The sequence below is a fragment of the Dipteris shenzhenensis genome, chromosome 30 (assembly GCF_047967505.1).
Source record: "Dipteris shenzhenensis isolate YYH24624 ecotype China chromosome 30, Dip_SZ_1.0, whole genome shotgun sequence".
NCBI lineage: Eukaryota > Viridiplantae > Streptophyta > Polypodiopsida > Gleicheniales > Dipteridaceae > Dipteris > Dipteris shenzhenensis.
This window is the reverse complement of record NC_141625.1, coordinates 1,486,536-1,507,491: the sequence shown is the minus strand read 5'-3', so window position 1 is coordinate 1,507,491 and position 20,956 is coordinate 1,486,536. Positions and strand designations below refer to the sequence as shown.

Below are 20,956 nucleotides of genomic sequence, written 5' to 3'. Positions count from 1 at the left end.
AGCTCTAGATTAGAAACTCTTCCCTTCCTACATTCCCTCTTTCTTCTCCCTTTTCTTCCTCTTTCTATATCTCTATTCTCTTTTTGCTACCTCCCTCTTTCATCTCTCTTTTCTTCTTTTTCCCACACCGCTTCCACTCTCATTTCTTCTCTTCTCTTTTCTACATCCCTCTATCTTCTCTTTTCTACATCCATCCCTCTTCATCTCTTTTCAGCCCTTTTCCATCTCTTTTCTGCCCTTCCTTTGGTTTTCTACATCCCTTTTCTCTCTATTGCCCTTCCCTCTCTTTGGCCCTACCCTTTCTCTTGCCCTTTTTTTGCATTCCTTCCCTCTTCTCTCTTTTTTCTACCTTCTATCCCTCTTCTTTTTCTCCATTTTTTCTTCTTCCACATTCCCTCTTCTCTTCCCTTTCCATCTTTCCACATTCCCTTTTCTTCTCCTCTTTTTCCACATTTCCTCTTCTCTTCCCTTTCCCTCTTTCCACATTCCCTTTTCTTCTCCTCTTTTTCCACATTCCCTCTTCTCTTCTCTTTACCTCTCTTTTCCTCTTCTTTTTTTTCATTCTGTATCTCTTCTCTTTTTGCATTCCATACCTCTTCTCTTTTTCACATAGTGTCCCTCTTCTTTTTCAGCATTCACTCTTCACTTCTTTTTTCCTCTTTTTGCATTCCATCTTGTCTTCTATTTTCCTCTTTCCACCTTCCCTCTTCTCTTCTCTTCTTTTTTTTGCATTCTATCCCGCATTCTCTCCTCTCTTTTGCATTCCACATCTTGCATTCCATCGCTCTTTCCCTCTTCTCTTTCCACAATTTCGCATTCCATCGCTCTTTCACTCTTCTCTTTTTGCATTCTACATTTCATTCCTCTTTTCCACTTCTCTCTCTTCTTTTTATGCATTCCATTCCTTTTTCCCTTTTCTCTTCTCTTCTTTTAATAGATTCCACATTCTTCATTACATCATTGTTTCCCTCTTCACTTTTTGCATTCTGGTTTCCGCATTCCATCTGTCTTTCCACATTACTCTTTTAGGATCTCTTTCCCTCTTTCCGCATTCCCTCTTCTCTTCTCTTTTTCCACATTCCATCACTCTTTTTTGTATTCCCTCTTCCATTCTCTTTTTGTATTCTATGTTCCCTCCTCTCTTTCCACATTCTAGATTCTACACTCCATCGCTCTTTTCGTCTTCTCTTTCTACATCATGCAATCTGCATTTGATCCCTCTTCTCTTCTCTACATCCATACCTTTTTCCCTTTTCTCTTTCTGCAAGCAGATAATTAATGCACAATAGGCCTATAACATTTTCAATTGTACCCTAGGTGCCATATCTTGAACTAGCTCATTAGAATCTTCCCAAAATGAAACCAACAGTGACGGCTCCTAGTGTACTATCTAGTGTGCATGTGAGTGATCAGGGTATAGATAATCACACTCAAAGATTATTGGTTGCAAAGAGTATATCCTACCCACATGTTTAACCTATGTTTGCTCATTCTATCCTCGTGAGACTCAATATTGGTACCTAGATGCATCAAGGCTCACCCCCAAAGCCAATATGAAAGCAACTAGGAATTGGACACAAGGACCATGGAATAGGCTGGATCTTGTGAAAAAGGAGATTGGAGCCACAATTGCTTTTTTGCAACTCAAGTTTTGCTAATTCAAAATTTTAATTCATTTGTTTGCATGTTTTTGTTGTAATAGCTATGTTTAGTCATGGGTCATCCAGATCAGAGTCAAGCCATTCAACATGCATCTTGCAGATGAGTCTAGATAACATTATCTCTAGCATGATCCCTCACCAACTAGAGGCATTTTAGTGATAGATTTAGTCTTACATGACCCCTTATCTTGCCTCTTTCACTTCTCTGTATAGTAGGCCACCTCCCCTCCAAGGGGTCACCTCTCTTGAGTGGGCAGTCCCCTCCTTGTGGTGAGGCATCATCATAGGAAGAGTATGGGATGTTGTGATTTAGGAGCCTCAGATGACGTGGATGAGTCTAGACATTTCACGCTGAGACAGATACACTGAGACACAACACACCACTACCACCACCTTTCGCTCCAATTCCACCCCTCCCACCACCACTGCCACCCCTTCCAATGCCACCATACACCATGCACCACCTACACACCTCCCAATGTTGTGGCCACCCCTACATCTGCCACCTTAGCCCATTCTCATGCTCTTGGTTTCCCTTAGAGGTAGAGCAACTTTATCATGTCAATGACTTAAAGGAGATCATCAAGGATGACAAAGGAGCTACCATCATAGCTCACATAATGAGGCAGCTTATTGCTGTGATGTTTGAAAAATACATTAGATCCATGGCCAAGGCAAACCTAAATGAAAAAATACTATGTCATAGCTTAGCTCAAGGAATATCTAGTATCACCTGGTCAGGAGTTTGATATGAGGTACATGCTTAGATGCATGGGAGATGTTCTCAAACATCACCGATTAAAGATCTGTGACATGGAAAGGAAGGCCAGGTTGATGCCTCCTCATGTGAATAAGCGAGATTGGAATAGGGCCAAGGTAGAGCTTTGCAACAAGCCATAGAAGTGGGACAAGCATTAGAAGGCGTTACAAGCACGTATGCGTAGTAGAGGTGCTTCACACCTCGGGAGTGGTGGTAGCAAAGGATTCGAGGCGTGAGTGGTAAGTATATGTGTACTACATAATTCTTTTGTATTTTTTAGTTTGGTTTGAATACATTGTTTTGATCATAGCACTTCATCTTATGTTTTTTTAATCTGGGTTAACAAGCATTTTACAATTGGTCAAAAACCCTACGAATGAGGACTATAGATATGCGTTTGAGCATGGCACATGAGCTCTCTATGAGAGGTTGGATCACAGGGGAGTACCCATTGAATGGTAGTTGAAAGTCACCATGTAAGTCTTTGATCCTCCTTGTTCTTGATCATGTTTCACCTTTCCATTTTTATAGTCAAGATTTAGTTATATTTTCTAAATTGTTTCATGCAACATTCTTAGGGCATGGCCAACCTGTGTGAAGACATAGGTGAGGACATCACGGGAGGAGACAAGATCGGAGGTGCAAGAGGTAAGAGCAAAGATTGACTTGATCAAGAAGAGGAAGAGGAGGAGGAGGAGGAGGATCAATAGTTTAGTGTAGATTCTTCCATGCTTCAGGATTTTGCAATTTTGTACCTCTCGTTCATTTTGTATTACCCTCTTTGAAAGGGAACTTTGTAATAATACATGATGTGAGAGTTTTTGGCAATTTTGCAATTTTGTAGCTTGGATGGCACATATTCATTTTTATATTACCTTGTTTTTAAAGGGAAATTTTATAATAAAAGATATATAGTGGGGAAGAATGAGGCTAGAACAAGCTGCATTTTGTTTTTTGTTTTTTTTAAACACAGTGTCAGGCCCAACAGTTATACTGACGTTGTCAAATACTACCGATCACTATCAAGACCTGACATTGGCACCAATGTGTGGTTTTTGATGGACATACCAACAATTTTCCTAGTAGCAAATTTGCCATAATATGTGGTTTAATCATTCTAATGGATTTAACATGAATAGAATTCATTTCTTGTAGAATCTACTTATATCCATGATTGCGTATTTGTTTTATCTTTCCTTCCAATGGTTTTAGTATCATAGTATTGTGCAGAGAAGATTTAGGATCAATAACTTTTGGTTTGAACCCTTAGTAGTGATGAGTTGTGTTTGAATGTACTTTATATTATTCCTTAGTAAATGCCTATTGCATGTATTGTGACTATCAATAAAATCTTTATCACATATTATGTGACTATCTAGCTAGCTATCATTAGGAGCGTGTCTTTGGCTGCCCTCCCTTCTCTCCCTCTCATCTCCTCCCTCCTCCTCCCCTCCCTTTTCAATGTGAATTCTGATGGGAGAATATGTGTTTCCAATACTATGACAATGATTATGTCAACATTTGGGCTTTTGGATATACTTTCCTACCTATAAGAACTTAGCAATTTATATGTTAATATTAGGTGAGGCTAAGGTTAACCCAAGTTTCCACAAGCTTGACTTTGGGTAGGGTGTTGGAATCAATGGACCAAAAAGAACAATTGCAAGCCCTGATTCATACAAAAGCAAGCCACAACCTTATCTTCTTGGGAAACATGGAAAGAGCTCAGTCGCCTCTAGTTATCTTATTTTAAATCTCAATTTAGAGGAGGTACTTCAATAAATATTGTTGGCTCTCTAGTTATTAAATGTTTCAAAGGGAAATCATATTGTGCCTTGCAAGGATTTTGTGACCCCTTGGTACATTTTTAGGAGCTATCATGGATGGTAAGAGGTGGATCCAAGTTTTAAATCACTAGATTTATTAGCATGAAGGGATAGCCACCTTCAAAACACAACCAACTTAAAGATCAAGAACTACACCTCAATAATTATTGCTATGTGAAGATTTTTAATGTCTGAAAGTACTAATCTTTACCAATTATCAAAGTAAGTGCATCAATATTAGATTCAACACCCCCATTTCGATTCTCAATAAGAACCATTACAAGATCCAAAAAGATGGATGCTACCAAGTTAATGTGGAGAGACCCAAGGATACTTCAAATTTGAGTCGTGCATATGGATTCCTAAGAAACCTCAGCATCGAAAGTCAAACTGTCATGCAAACAACAGAGAAAGTGATGATGTCAAATAAATAAAGTGCACTACCATTGGACCCCAACCATTACATCAAGCCTAGGGTTATTACCTAGAGAACACTTCTATCTAGATATCTAATGTACATTGTACAAACTCATCCTCTATGTGCTTCAACAATAATTTCATTAACAAGGTGCAAAGTAGGAGTGGAGACCTATGAATCTACACCAGTCACCATCAAATGAGGCAACAAAAATTAGTAAGCCTAAATCAAGGCCACCCTACCTTAACAAATGTAGTTACATAAGAACATACTCTTGCAAGGACAAGGGCAAAGCGACATTAGTTCAGGACTATGTAAGTGCAACATCTATCTTCTATCGACTAGAGACATAAGAACTTATTTCAAAAAAAGGGACATTGCCCCAAGAACTTATTTGACCAACAATAAATATAAATGTCAACAATAACAACACATCATCTTCAAGGAAAATGGTAGTTGCATAAGAATTTACCAACAAGGAAATAAAATTCACTTTGAAAGCCCCATAAGGAATTTCCTTATTGAGAATTGTTCCAATGTTGAGGAGGCTAGTTTACTGCACATGGGAAGGGGCAAAGAGATGCAACAAGGGTGTTGTAGAAGGGGAGTTGCCTTCAAAGTTGGTAGTAGAGGTGCACATGTGGACATGAGATGAGGAGGAGGTTGTGAGAGAAGAATCAGTGGTAGCAGCAAACGACGTAGGAAACGAGCTAGTGGACAGTGTAGCTTCAGAGGTAGGACATGATGAGAAGCCATCAAAGGAGAGAGAGGAGAGAAGGGGAGGTGGAGGGACATCGATCACACCCTCAAGCATCTGGACCAAGGTAGCCATGGTAGGCCGAGTGGCAGGCCGTGACTGGACACACCAGAGGGCTATACTCACCAATCGATTGAGACTGGCAAGGGGCACGCTTCCTTGAAGGCGTGTGTCGAGCAATTGGGCGAGGTCATGGCCATGCTCCTCGGCTAGAACAATAGGGTGGGAGTCATGCACGGGTGCTGGTGGCAAAGCAAGGATGGCAGCCGCAGCACGCATGGCCCAAGTGGGCAAGTAGCCAACATCGCCATCGAGGCACCGTCGACCGCTCACTAGTTCGAGCAAGACGACACCGAAGCTGTAAACGTCAATACGAGGGGTGATGGTGGGGTCACGGAGCCACTCTGGAGCCAGATAACCCCTGGTTCCTTTGAGGGTGGTCATGGCGAAGCTCTGGTGACCACCTGGTACAAGCTTGGCGAGGCCGAAATCTGCCACCTTGGCACCCATGTGGGAATCGAGAAGAATGTTCTCTGGCTTCACATCGCAATGCACGATCCTGTCTTCAGATTCATGATGAAGGTAAGCCAGGCCTCTGGCTGTTTCCAATGCTATTCTGCACCTCATCTCCCAATCAAGCACCTCCCTTGAAGAATCTGTTTTCGATTTCGATTCAAACAGCCATTTGTCCAAAGATCCGTTGGCCATGTGCTCATACACCAGTAGCCTCATCCCTTCTTCCATGCAGAATCCTCTCAGCCTCACTAGATTCACGTGCGATATGCTCCCAATCGTTGCAACTTCCGCCCGAAATTGATCCCAGCTCTGATCCTGCGCTCCTTCCAGTTTTTTGACGGCTACTTTGATCCCAGACGGAAGAACACCTTCGTACACTGTCCCAAAACCTCCAGCGCCTAGTTTGATGGAGAAGTCTTTGGTTGCAGCTTGGAGATCTCTGTATGAGAACCGTGGAGGAAGTCGAGGAAGCTCAGTTAAGAAAAGTTCCTCTGTCCCCGACGTTCCCCGGCGTGTAGTCTTTCTGTAACAGCAAAAGGCCAGCGACAAAGACACTACAGCGAACGCTGCAATTCCACCTACGATTCCTATCACTTCCCATTTCTTGGAGGAGTCTCTCTCGGCGACAATTTTGAGGAAGAGAAGCTGAGTGCCGTTTCCAGCTTTTGACACCGTCCGCAGGGCCGAGAAAAGCGAGCATGAACTAGTCCTGGAATCATAGAGAGCAGCCGTGCAGCTGCAGTTTTCCAGACACGATGTCTGGCATTCCTTGAGAGACTTGGGTGAAAGGGCGGACATCTGAGGATGAAAGGAGACGTTCACAGTGACCAAGGTAGACCGCTTCGACGAGATGCAGCCGGCATTGTTTCCAAAATTGCTCGATGGCTCACATCCTGTGAAACCTGTTGGACAAGTGCACTGAGCAGTCGCGGGATCGCATATACTGAATTGATCTCCACAGTGATAGGGGTTTTCGCAGGCACCCATTGATGAGTTATAAAAGAGTTTCCAATGTTGGCCATTCCAGTAAAATGCCTGCAAGTTGCCGAATTGATTCTCTAGAAGGAGTGCTCTCCCCGTGCCGTGCGGTACTGCTTTAATTGTAGGACGTAAGGTTCCAAGAATCGTCGACTGGTTGTCATAAAAAATTATGCCATCCTCTATGATTGCATAAGCTACTGGCTTCGATTTGGAATCTACACCGTAACTCCAATATACGAAAGGCGTGCTATTGTTATTCCCGTTCGTGTAAAGAAATAGCCGACCCTGGCTGCCTAATTTCATGCCATACTTTCCTGCGACACTGAACTGGGCGTTCAGAGCTGGAAGCGAAGAAAAGAGTGTAGTGTTTGTGGTAAAATTCATGCCTGATGCAACGTAGAAAACTGGACTCTGCTGGAAACTCTGCCACACAGGGCGTCCCTGTGCACCTCTCAAAACCAGATTGCCAGACTCCTCCAAGATCAAGCTTTGGACGCCCCATCCGGCAGTGCCGGTACTCCAAGACGTGCGGCTTCCGTCGGACTGCAGTGACAAATCGCCGCTGTCACTTAGGTTCAGTTGACAGGTAGTGGCTGCCAGCGGATTCGCATTATTGGCAGCCCAAAGCTGCGGCGAGGTTCCTATTTTCTTGTTGCTCACTCCAGCCATGCAGTAAGTGCCGGTATTGTCTTGCCAGACTCCAAGCTCCAAGATATAGCTACCATTGGAAGATTCCAGCAGAGGGCGGCTATCACCGACCTCAGGGCTACCCTCAGGCGGCAATAGAGAACCTAAGGAAACGGATGTTTTGTTGGAGGGACAACAAGCGATGTCTTGTTGGGCGATGGCGGGCGACAGGAAGGAGAGGAGAAATGGGACAAGGAGCGTAGAAAGGAACGCAGGGGCAGACTTCATGGCTGTGAAGGAGCATGGGTCTCTAGAGAAGGAGAACTCGATGCATCACATTCAAGCTCAAAAGCAGAAAAAGTCTTCGAAAAACTCAAGGTCTATGAGAGTGATACAACGAGCTGAAGGGTGGAGGTGAAGAGATATAACAAGATGCATGCATGGAAGGAGGAAGATGGGAGTCGAAAGATTGCAGTTTCAAGAAGGTAGGCATTGCAGAGACAATGAATAACGCGAACAGGAAGAGAGCCATGCAAGCAGCGGGCAATCCACAAGTCTCATCTGGGACAACTAGTCCCAGCTTTGTTATGACTCTGGCTACAATGAGCAGGTAATAAGGCAATGGAGCAACTCAGAAGGATCATTCTCCAGAGTTCCAGTGAGTCTTCCGCTTAGGAATCATGCGCAATCGCAGATAAGCTTTTGGTGGGCGCTCCATCTGACAAAGCATGCAAAATTTTCTCTGCCTCCATAAACAAGGGAAATAATGCCAGAGCAGGTAACGAAATGAGCAGGAAACAAAAGAGAAACGGAAATTAGGAAATAAGAAGGCGAACGTTGCAGCGGAGGAAAGTAGCAAAAGCAGCAATGGTAAGATGAGAAGGCTGAGGAGAGGTTATGCTGCTGGAATTCGAAGGGATAGAAGTAGAGAAGAATCCAGCAGCGACCGGGCAAGACTGGGAAGCTGCATGGAAGGAGGGAGGATGGATGGGAGGCATTGGGAGCTGTGGCTGAGCTGTGTGTTGTGGTTGAGAAAGGTGCCGCAGTCGAGGAGAGAATGGTGCCGCAGTCGAGGAAGAAGCTGAGTCTGACTCCTGAGGGAGTATAGGCCTGTAAGCATTCAATGGCACTTTTTACCAACCACTAACATTCAATCGCACACACCACCGACAACTAGACAATTTTTCTTTTCGAAATTAAACAATTGCTAATTTCTGCTTTACCAAAAACGCGGCTACCCCACAAGTAGTTGAGGTAAAGACTACATTTAATGTCCCTTAATAACTTGAGGTAGTAAAATGACTCTTGCACTAAAGAACGACAACCTTTAGTGCCCTTTAATAACTTATAATAAGTTAGGATTATGATAGACAAACTAACAGTACCTTGAATCTTAAAAAGTTATGTTGACCAAATACAAAGAAAAACAAACGTTGGCCTAGATTATCCATGGAGCCTTAGTAGGGCCAAAAAAAATCAAGTGCTTTGGAAAAGCTTATGACTAGATTGAGGTACCAAGGTGTATGTGAAGGTGCAATGAATGGGAGAATCTCCTTGTTGGAACCTTGTTCTTTCGCTTTGGTCAAACTCCTCAGAGAGCAAAGATGGCTCTCCAGACAAAACAAAACTATTGCCACTTGTGACATGACTCTTCAACCTTCCTTTGCTTCAATGTCAAGAGCTCTCATCCATCATACTCACTTTACAATTGCGCTTGGATCATGGCCATTCCTACCACATCGTTAATCGATATGTCATCATCCTTGATTGGCCACATTCACTTGGGATACTCTTCTGACCCCATGAGTGAAGTTGGACATATGCTCACAATCCCACTTATTTTGTATCCATGGATCATTGCAACAATTGCATTTCTATAATCATCCCACTTATTTTGTACCATTGGGTCGTTACAACGATTGCATTTCTACATGTTAATTCCTTTTTTCGTGCTTCTTTAATTTTCAAAATGTGGCGATTGGGGCTTAATGAGCTACAATTAGTGGCCATTTAATGCAAAACATTGAAATTTTGAGGCACCTGAGGGTGTGCAAGCCTTACTACTAAATAAACATAACATAATTGTATCATCCAAACATCATTGCTTGTGTAAGCTTCACTTGAGTAAAGAGTAGTGAACAACTTATTGTCATTTAATTTCCCTTCCATTTCACACAAGAGTCAAGCTCAAGGGTAGAAGGAGGGTGGGTGATTTAGTAAACCTTAAGTATAGGGCAGAGACTCTCAGCTGAGAAAACTACTTACCAACCAAAGTAATCACAACTCATTTATAGTCCATATGAGAAAGTTAATCTATTATCATGTGCCCTAAAGCATTGTCATTTTTTCAAGTTTTCCTTCTTACTTCATAGTTGATCATAATCTTGATAGATCTGGGTGACTTCGCACGGGGAGGAAAAAAGACTACAAGGCATAGGCCCTTTTCCGACGAAAATATCGACGTTTTTTACACTAATTTAAAAAAAAATGAACGCAAACATCGTTAGAAGCATAAAAAAAGAACGGTCGCCACAAAGCATCGCTATATAGCGACGTCGCTATATAGCGACACTGGTAAACGTCGCTATATAGCGACGATTAATAGAACTAAAAAAAAAGCACTGGTGGGGCTAAACAGGGCCATAGCGAAGATATGCAAATTACTACTACTACTACTCATTCGAATCATTGTCATCGTTCTCCTCGTCCTCGTCTTGCTGGCCTGATCCTTGGTCCTCGTGAGCTGTGCCTGCTCCCTGACCCTCGTCAGGTGTGCCTGATCCTTGGCCCTCCTGATCGCTCTCCTCCGGTGATGGGATGCTCGAGCTTGACCCTAAGAGTGAACCATATTAATTGAAAACTAGATTGGAACTTAAAGAATAAAACAATTTAAAAAGTGAGATTATAAGTAGGAGTAGACTTATACCGCGTGAGCAGCCACCTCAGCCCAATTGACCGTCGCTCCCATTGCCTCCTACTCAATAAACCACAGCTTTGTTCCTATGCGAAATGCGCATCGTATCTCTGCATCTGTAGGAAGACGACCCATCGTAGCTTGCTGTGAATCCAATTTACGAGAGTTAGATAAAGTGCATGTAATATGTAGTAAAACAAATAGAATAATACATTAAATGAGAAGAAGTAGACTTACCACGGTTGCCTCGAATGCCAACCATCAGCCTGCACCAAAGTGAGAAGTACCTACGGCATCCAGCCGTCTCCTCACAGCCCTCCTTTGACCCTTGAACATTTTGGGATGGTCCCTATTGTGCTTCTTGAAGAACTTCCAATCAGCTTTGTCTGCCCAGCTGAGTTTAGCCATCCCCTTTGCGATGGAAGTATGCAAGGTTGATCTACGATGCTTCAAGACCAAACCCATGCACTCTCACATATAATTCTCATTGAAGTCCCAATTTGGCAGGTTAGGGTATTTTTGTTTTAATTCATCAATGACCGCCTGCTTCTTTTGGTCATCTTGATACCGCCAATCAGTAGCAATGCCGCTCTTGAAGTGGTGGTTCATCAACCGCCTCATGGTGGCCATCACTGCTTTGCTCTTTCTATCTTCTATTATCTCTCCAGCAACCGTGATTTGATAGGAGAGGTCCTCGATTGGGTAAGGAGGACTCATGGTAGTGGCAGAGTCAGAGTGAGTGGAAGCTGTACGAGCACTTCCGGAGCAAGAAGTAGCAGTGGGAGTAGGAGAGGGCAAGGGACCTGACTGAAACTGTGTCTCAGGACCAAGTGGAGCCCTATAGGAATGTGAGTGTGCTGACTCGTCTACATCTCTCGAGTCAGCACAACATAAGCGGCCCCTCCTACTCTTCCTTCCCTTATGATAGGCACGTGCAAGTGATGACCCCTCAGTCAAAGGGGCATAAGGGGATGGTTGGGCAGTAGGTCCAGCCGTCGGTGTAGGAGAGGGAATTCCTAAGGTCCTCTGAGATAGCAGAGAGAAGAATCTCGCTGCCTCCTCATCGGACATCTGTGCTACGAACTCGTCGGGACTCTCGACAAAGCCATGGGCTACTAGCAAAGGAGTTCCCTACAGGGTAGTCGCAATGCTACGTCCGAGAGGAGTCGCGGGCCAAGGGTAGAGTCGCAGGGGTAGGCCCCTGAGGTGTCGCCTGAGAGGAATCAAAGTCCTCTGGAGCATAGAGATCGTGATGTCTCATCCTGCAAGGCTGTCCGTACTTGTCGGACATGCGACGTGATCCCATGTCTAACGTAGATACAAACACAAAAACAAAAAATAAAAAACAAACATAAGCATAGGCATAGGCAAATACATATGCTTATGTTCAAAAGAGGGGGAAGAGGGGGAGAAAGCTTATGCTCATGCTCATGCTTATGCTTATGCATGAGCATATGAGCATAAAAGAAAAAAAGAGAAAGATTAAGCATAGGCAAATACATGTGCTCATGAAAGAGGGGGAAGAGGGGGAGAAAGAGAGAGGAAAAGAGGAAAATGAGACATGCTCATGAGAGGAAAATGCTTATGAAAAGATATGCTTATGCTTATGCTTATGCATGAGCATAAGAGAAGGAGACATATGCTTATGCTTATGCATAGGCAAATACATATGCTTATGAAAAGAGATTGAAAGAGGGAAAAGAGGGGGGGGGAAAGAGAGAGGAAAGGAGGAATAGAGGAGAAGGAGAAGGAGACATATGCTCATGCATAAGCATAAGCATAAGAGAAGGAGACGTATGCTCATGCTTATGCTTATGCATGAGCATAAGAGAAGGAGACATATGCTTATGCTTATGCATAGGCAAATACATATGCTTATGAAAAGAGATTAAAAGAGGGAAAAGAGGAGGGGAAAGAGAGAGGAAAGGAGGAAAAGAGGAGAAGGAGAAGGAGGAGACATATGCTCACACTTATGCATGAGCATATAAGCATAAAAGAAAAAGAGAGAAAGCTTAAGCATAAAAAAAAAAGAGAGAAAAAGAGATTGAAAGAGGGAAAAGGGGGGGGGGAAGAGAGAGGAAAAGAGAAAAAGAGATTGAAAGAGGGGAAAAAGAAGAGGGAAAAATAGTATAAACATAAGAAGGAGAAGGAGAAGGAGACATCTGCTCATGCATAAGCATAAGCATAAGAGAAGGAGACATATGCTCATGCTTATGCTTATGCTTATGCTTATGCATGAGCATAAGAGAAGGAGACATATGCTCATGCTTATGCTTATGCTTATGAAAAGAGATTGAAAGAGAGAAAAGAGGGGGGGAAAGAGAGAGGAAAGAAGGAAAAGAGGAGAAGGAGAAGGAGACATATGCTCATGCTTATGCATGAGCATATAAGCATAAAAGAAAAAGAGATTGAAAGAGGGGAAAGAGGGGGGGAAAGAGAGAGGAGAAGAGGAAAAGAGATTGAAAGAGGGGAAAAAGAAGAGGGGAAAAGAGCATATACAAGAGAAGGAGAAGGAGAAGGAGACATATGCTCATGCATAAGCATAAGCATAAGAGAAGGATCCTTGGTACCCTTCATGTACCTCATGGTACACTTAATTGCCTCCCAATGCCTCTTTCCTGGATTAGCCATATACCAGCTAACAACTCCCACTGCGAATGCAATGTCTGGTCTAGTAGCTATCATAGCATCCCAAGTTTCTCGGTAGTCCAAGATAGGTAGGAGGAGAGGGTGGGGAGAATTCAACACTTGAGCCAAACGTTCAGCACCAAATAAACTTGCAATTCTTTGTTGATAGTTTATCTTAAGCCCAAAAAGAATTACAATTTGAAGCTCGAAATGAGGCACAAAAGGCTGATTAGGTACAAATGGATTCCTTGGTCGAAACATTACCAACCATAGCCAAGGCCTAGAAACCTTTGTAATGAGATTGTGAATAAACCATTCAGGACGAGCTTTTCCACAGGAATCAACAAGCAGATGCGCCAAATCTACCCCCAAGCTTGGGGAGCATCCCACCCTTCGAAGAAGGAAACCGTTTTGATTACCTTTGAAGCAGCAAGTAGTTCGGTCACTGCACAATGAGTAGAAGTAAAGTCAAAATCCTCCCAGCGTATCAGTAGTTCGTCACCCTGAATCATCCACGCTGTGTCATTCCACCCGTCATCACCATCAATAATGCACTAGACAATCAGCCGTTGAAGGTCGACATGAAGATCAAGGAAGACATCTCGTGCATTGGTAGCCGTAAGGTGCAGAGGAACAGGCACCAATTCCTTAAACGCGTCAAGAAGTGACATAAATGTCCACCCTTCTCGTGAGGCGCGCGTTTGTGAAATGGGCTTGGAGAAGTTCTGAATTGGCGATCTAGCAAGAGAAGTGGATAGAGAACATAAAATGAAATATTTTTGCTTTTTACAATAAGAGCAAACTCCTTATGGTTAGAGAGTTACAGCTCCCGCAATTTCAATATATGAACAAAAATCATTACATTTTTACCACTTCCAACTTGTTGGCCCAATGATAAGACTTTCTTTTGTGAAGGGGGAGTCTTGGGTTCCAATCCTACTCTTTAATAAAAAGAGAGGAGAGGAGAGGAGAAGGCAAAGAGAAAGAGAAAGAGAAAGAGAAGAAGAAGAAGAGAAGAGATAACTGAAGGAATCAGTCCAGATAACTGAAGCACATAAAACTGTCCACAACCAGAAGTCGCAGCAGTCCACAGAACTGAAGCGCAGAAAACTGTCCGCAACCAGAAGTCGCAGTAGTCCAGAGAACTGTCGCGCAGGAGATGCACTGTCGCGCAATAGCTTAGAAGGAGCACAGATGGTATAGTTTTATTGATGTAACCCATACGAATAGAAGATTCGCCTACTCTTGGGTTCCAATCCTACTCTTTAATAAAAAGAGAGGAGAGGAGAGGAGAAGGAGAAGAGAAAGAGAAAGAGAAAGAGAAGGAGAAGGAGAAGGAGAAGAAGAAGAAGAGAAGAGATAGGGGGGGCACGGGATCTACTGTTACTCTTTTGCAGAGGCTCAGGAATCAGTCCAGAGAACTGTCGCGCAGAAAACTGTCCGCAACCAGAAGTCACGGCAGTCCAGAGAACTGAAGCGCAGAAAACTGTCCGCAACCAGAAGTCGCAGCAGTCCACAGAACTGAAGCGCAGAAAACTGTCTACAACCAGAAGTCGCAGCAGTCCAGAGAACTGTCGCGCAATAGCTTAGAAGGAGCACAGATGGTATAGTTTTGTTGATGTAACCCGTACAAATAGAAGATTCGCCACCAGCCGTGGAGATTCGTATCCCAGCAGCCACACCAAAAACTTTTAGCCGGAAAAGAAACCGAGACCAAAGGCTAGAGACTAAGTATGGCGACGCTCAAAGGCCATAGAGAAAAGGAGATCACGAGGGCGAAGGGATGTCATAGGGGTGAATAAGGAATTAGAAGTGGAGGGAAGGAAAAGGGAGACTATGACACAAGGGGAAAGGGAGAGTGGGAAGAGAAGCAAGTACATGATAGGAAGAGGAATGTTGAGATGTAGACATCAAGGGAAGTGAACCATACTTTATTGGAAAGGAGGGATGAGAGGGAAATATCAAAATACTAGCTAGGTGGCTTTACAAGAATGAGCATCCCTCATCAAGGAATAGCCCCTTCCTTTTATAGCCAAAAGAGGGGGTCTCTCCACATTAATGTTTCCTCCCACATACATGGTGTGTGTGGAAAAGTCTTCCATGTGGGCTAGGTGGGTACGCACTCTCAATTGTGTGCGACAACCCTTTGCCTCCATTTTCCGCATAAATCAAGCCCCATATCTCAAGTCTATGATACTCCCTTGGTCTCTTTCCAATTTTATAATAGGTTCAAACCTCTAGGATGACAAGTGGAGGGTTGGCACAAGGAATCTTGCCACCTCATCCTACTTTCCCCATTATTTAACTAGCTCTCTTTGTCCTTCTATACCTCCCCCACATGGGCCTATCCCATATGGAGGGGATAACTCAATATAATAGCCATCTCCACCCATTTTATATTGCTTCTCCAATGGACTTTGAGCCATATCTCAATTATTGCATCCTAGGTGGAGGGGTGGCACATGGAGGAGCCATGCCACCTTGCATTTTATAATATGGAAGGGTGGCACATGGTCATGCCTTGCCACCTCAACCTTGGGCCCTATGCACACCATATTTTATTATACTATTGCCACATATACAAACACATATACATATTAATGCATTTTTCCTTAGACAATTTTATCCATAACAGTACTTGTCAAGCTCATGATGTATGTTCTTTTGGTAGGACATGGCAAGGCTTGATGATGTATAGAGCGTCAAGAGTAGGATGAAGAGGACCCCCAGCAAAAGGAGGAGTTACTATGGACGTACAAGTAGGTAGAGAGTAGCAAGCAATTGGTGAGAAGAGTGCATGATGAGGTATGTGATAGCTCATCAGACTGGCCTAAAGAGTTGGGAGATGTTTGCTATAGAGAGGTTGATAAGATAGTTGGAAGTTTGGAATTTCCTTGAGCCATAAAATATCATTGTATTTTTGAAAAAGAAAAAATATTGTAAGTATTTCTTGGACTTGTGGACTTTCTCAGGCTACCATCATCCATGATCTATGGTGCTCATAATACCTAATTTTGTGTCGACCTACTTCCATGTTAATACTTAAATGTTTTAAGTAGCTCGGTGGTTGAAATTTGACATTTAAAGATAACCAACCTAAAGGGGACTAATTTAGTATAGCATTGTGCAATGGATTTTAGGATAGCATGACGGTAGTGTAGGATAAGTGGTCGCCAACGTGGTGGTTGGTTGCACACTGGATATTAATAGGCACCAGCATGGTGGTTTGGTTATATTATTACAAGATGAATGGATTTATGGATTTGTGGATTCATTATGGGATTTAATAAACCCAGCGTGGTGGTTGTTTAGGATATACTAAAAACAAGCATGGGATTTATCATTTGGGATTTACAAAAACAAGTGCGGTGGTTAGTTTGGGATTTACTAAAAGAAGCGTAGTCTCAAATTCATTTTTCATTTTCAAGGATAAGTGGAATATTGTTTCCTGACAATGAGACCATATTTTCTTAGTACTATCTTAGTCGTTGTTGTCCACCGCTCCACGACACCCCAAGATGTGCTCATGCGTGTCTAAATCCAATTTGAGGACACTCTTGCCCTTCTTTCATTGTGGCACAGGTTCCATCTTGAACTTAATAGCTCTTACTAGATAAGAGTACACAAATGTTTGTGGACTTTGATGTAGCAGTTTGTAATTGCGGCCTCTCTGGGATGTTTTTTTGTACAAAAAATCTCTGACTACTACATCCCAATTCTCATAGGTTGTTTCCCAATTATCCTTAAATGCTTCCACAACCTAAGGCTTAGATTTTTTGCACTACGACACAAAGTATGGGTCATCTTCCTCGTTCTCCCTAAAGGTAGTGACACCTTCAAAGTTATCCCCCTCTTCAGATAGTCAATGGGGTCATCGAAACTCTCCCAAAACTGTGGCGAGTCAGTGTTTGTCTCTCCATTGTTTGTCACTCCATTGTTTGTCACTCCATCTGAACGTAGAGGGAAAACTTGAACTCACTTCCATGTCTTCACAGTTGCAATGTTCTCACAATCATCATGATCGCCTATGATGCACCCATTGTAGAAACAAGAAATTTTTCTTGTTTTAATCAGATGGTGGTTTGAAAAGCCCCATATGTTGTGCAAACCATGAACTCCTTTAATTTTCTTCCAATCATGCCGGCTTCTCCTTTGCACTTCATCCACTTCACTTCATGGAACACTCTACGTATTACACTATTCTTAAGGCTTTGTTTATCGTATCTTGAATGCACGCATGTGGAGAGGTTGGCTGTAAGCCACGTTATAACATTGTGGGCATCATTGAGTTTTTCTTGAGGGCATGTTAGTTGGTGTTACAAAGCTTTCTTAATTACAACACCACATCCATCATGTTCACCCTTGCCATGGCTAGACCCAAAGGAATTCCACATTTTGTCTAGATCGGTCAACCTTGAGACAAAGTAGAATCCATAGGCTAATTTAAATTGAGAGGCAACACCATGTCTGACCACACCCAATGTTGTTTTATATTTTTTCCATGGGGATTTTCGTTTTTCAGCCATTCCCAATGCAGTAGAAAAGCATGCTACACAAATAATGTGTCATGTTCCCTATCATTTAAAATCTAGAAATGGTATGTGCGTTGCACTGACCTAGACTCTTGTGAGTCAGCAAGCAAATTGGCATCCGTTGTGGAAGAATCAAGCAAATGATTGTACGTGATATGCACAAGAATTGTTATCTGCTTGTTGTACTAGTGAGAACTTTGTATCTTATCTTGTTCTTGAAATGAATAATTTTTAGCAAAATCTACGACAGAGACAATAGTGTCATGGGGGAAATTGGCAAGGCACATCCTAAACTGCTTATCCTGCCAGAGCTCGCCACCACAAAATTGTGAAGCACATATTTTGGGATGGATTGAACCACATGACCTATAAGCTCCCTTGGCTAAGTGCTCTCATGAAATAGTAGCCATCTGTCTTTATCAGATCCTTCAACATTGACATTTTCAAATCTCCTTCATTTTAGAGCAACATGGTTATCTTCCCTCATTTCAAATGGACAGACATGAATTGTCTTCTCTTTCAGCTTCAAACTACAATTCTTGCATGTGCGACAATTGCATTCAATGTGGTGCCACTCACGGTCTCCCTTTGGACAAACCACTGGCTCCCATAGAGACCTTAGGCTACAAAATCTTCTCTCCCCTACAACACATGATGAGGATCCAGGTGGCCTACAGACTGCGCATTCATCGAGGAGACATGGGCATCAATCCCCATAGAGGAATGCTCCAACATGACCAGATCTCAAGTCATTCATAGCTTGCTGGTCATCCAGGTCAAAGTCTATGTGCATTTTGCAACAATAAACATTCCTGTCTTTGACTTTCTTGATGTACTAGAGCTTACAATGCAAAGCTCCTCTGCCCAATTGAAATGTTAGGATTCTAATCCATAAACTTGAGATACAACTCCGTCTGTTGACCCGACATGCGGGAACAATAGAATAATGAGCCTTGTTTTGAATGGAACAATAGTACAATGAGTCCCCTTTTTGCACTACTAAAACAAGACAAAACACAGTATGCACAAAAAGCATCTAATTAAAGTATATAATGAAGAAAAATAATTTTCAACCACCGTGTTGGTTTAGGATAGTCACAATTTCAACTACCAAGCTGGTTTAGGATAGTCACAATTTCAATCACCGGGCTAGTTTAGGACACGTTTAGGACAGTGAACCACCGAGCTTGTTTAGGACACATTTAGTATAGTCACAATTTTAACTACCGTGCTAGTTTAGGATAGTCACAATTTCAACCACCATGCTAGTTTAGGACAATCACAATTTCAACCATTGAGCTGGTTTAGGACAGTCACAATTTCAATCATCGGGCTGGTTTAGGACATGTTTAGGACAATCAACCACCGGGCTAGTTTAGGACAGTCAACCACCGGGCTAGTTTAGGACACATTAGGATAGTCACAATCTCAACTATTGGGCTGCAATCACAATGTCAACCACCGGGCTGGTTTAGCCTGATGATCTTCAACTTTACATATTAGACAAAACAAGTATATTGGTTTTCATTTCTAAATTTCACAATTAGAAAATAACATTTCATAATTAGAAAATAACAATATATTGCTCTTCATTTTTGAATTTCATAATTTCAATCAGTAACTAATGTTTGTCTTAAACAAACACTGGGCTAGCTTAGGATAATCACATTAAGTACAAACCATCCCGGTCTAGAAATTAAGTGGTATATGACCCGAATAGCAGGAAGTTAAATTTAACTAATTTGAGTACTAAGAAACACAGTAATTTCAACCACCGGGACCATCAACAACTAATGTCTGGTCAACCAAGTTGGTTCAAGACAATCACATAGCTGGTGATTAAGCTAAAGCAGCCATGGTTGCATGATGTTCCAACCATCAGGTTGGTTTAGTAAAATAACAATATATTGCTTTTCTATTGTGAAATATATTACTGTTAATTTTTGCTCAGCTACGCCACCGAGCTGGTCAACAATTCATGTCTGTTCAACCAGGTTGGTTTAGGACAATCACATAAATGGTGATTGAGCTAAATCAACCTATGGTTGCATGATGTTCCAACCATCGGGTTGGTTTAGGACAATCACATTTAGTACAAGCTTGGTTTAAGAAATGAAACAAGTAACCTATCCTAAGGCTCTATCACAAACAAGCGCCGGGCTCTCGTTTAGGCACCACGTTTAGGCACCACTGACCTGCATTGTATCAAGCATGTGTACGATGTGCTCCTTAAACACCTTGCATCCTGTCTTCTTTTTACAGATGTCCTTTCTATTTGGAGAAGCTCTCGTATTTTCATGCCAAAACGTCGTCACTGCATCAATGACTTCTGCACTTAGGTTGTCTCTCTTTTTCTTGCGTTCTGTTGAAGCCCACAAACTACTTGGATTGGGATGATCGTGCATTGCTTCTGCTCTATGTTCAACCGCTAGAGCCACATTGGTCCTTCTAATTGATAACATCTTCAAAATTGTGCACCCAAGCCGTTTCTCCATTGTTTCAGCTGACACCAACAGAGCTAATGTTGTCCTTTTTGCAGCTAGTTGATCTAAGCTATGCACTCATTTCAATTTTTGTAGGCCATTTTTTAGGTTAGAGAGCATCATGCCTCTTGGGCATGCATCTCCCGAGGTGTTGGTAGGGTTGTTACTCTATGAACTTTAGGGTGTAGGCTAAAGCTTTTGAAGACTCAAGACTGGTATTCACGTGAATGGCCTGATGTTGCTGCCTCGAATGCTCCCACCAATCATGACACCACAGCTTGTATTCTTTCCTTCGATGGCAATGATTGACATGGCGAGCTGCATGTTGCCATTGAAGCCATGCCTATGATCAGTCTAGAATAGACCCAGAGAAGCTAGCTTGTGAGACGAGCAAAGAATAGCAGACAACTTACCCGAAAGAAGACAATGCCAAACCAAAGTCTGCACAAGGTTATGTCGAGGTGCATGCAAGCTGCAAGCCATTTGCAAGGTAGGGCAGGTTGCAAGTACTTAATCTTCCAAGATTTGATGGGCAGGAGTTGATCCATAAACTTGAGATACAACTCCGTCTGTTGACCCAACATGCGGGAACAATAAAACAATGAGCCCTCTTTTGAATGGAACAATAGTACAATGAGTCCCCTTTTTGCACTACTAAAACAAGACAAAACACAATATGTGCAAAAAGCATCTAATTAAAGTATATAATGAAGAAAAATAATTTTCATCCACCGTGCTGGTTTAGGACAGTCACAGTTTCAACTACCAGGCTGGAATAGGATAGTCACAATTTCAATCACTGGGCTAGTTTAGGACATGTTTAGGATAGTGAACCACTGAGCTCGTTTAGGAC

The 20,956-nt window shown here is 42.6% G+C and overlaps 1 protein-coding gene across 1 annotated transcript; it reads right to left on the bottom strand.

The window, feature by feature from the left end:
- Positions 1 to 5,130: 5,130 nt before the first annotated feature.
- LOC147881591 (G-type lectin S-receptor-like serine/threonine-protein kinase At2g19130) lies at positions 5,131 to 7,884 on the bottom strand. Its single transcript, XM_087401973.1, has one exon. The coding sequence runs from the start codon at positions 7,832 to 7,834 to the stop codon at positions 5,219 to 5,221; it is 2,616 nt and encodes an 871-aa protein (XP_087258099.1). The 5' UTR covers positions 7,835 to 7,884; the 3' UTR covers positions 5,131 to 5,218.
- Between the last annotated feature and the right edge of the window lie 13,072 nt (positions 7,885 to 20,956).

Excerpts from the sequence above, each read along its gene's own strand:
- LOC147881591 (XM_087401973.1), bottom strand. The coding sequence starts at position 7,834 with ATGAAGTCTGCCCCTGCGTTCCTTTCTACGCTCCTTGTCCCATTTCTC.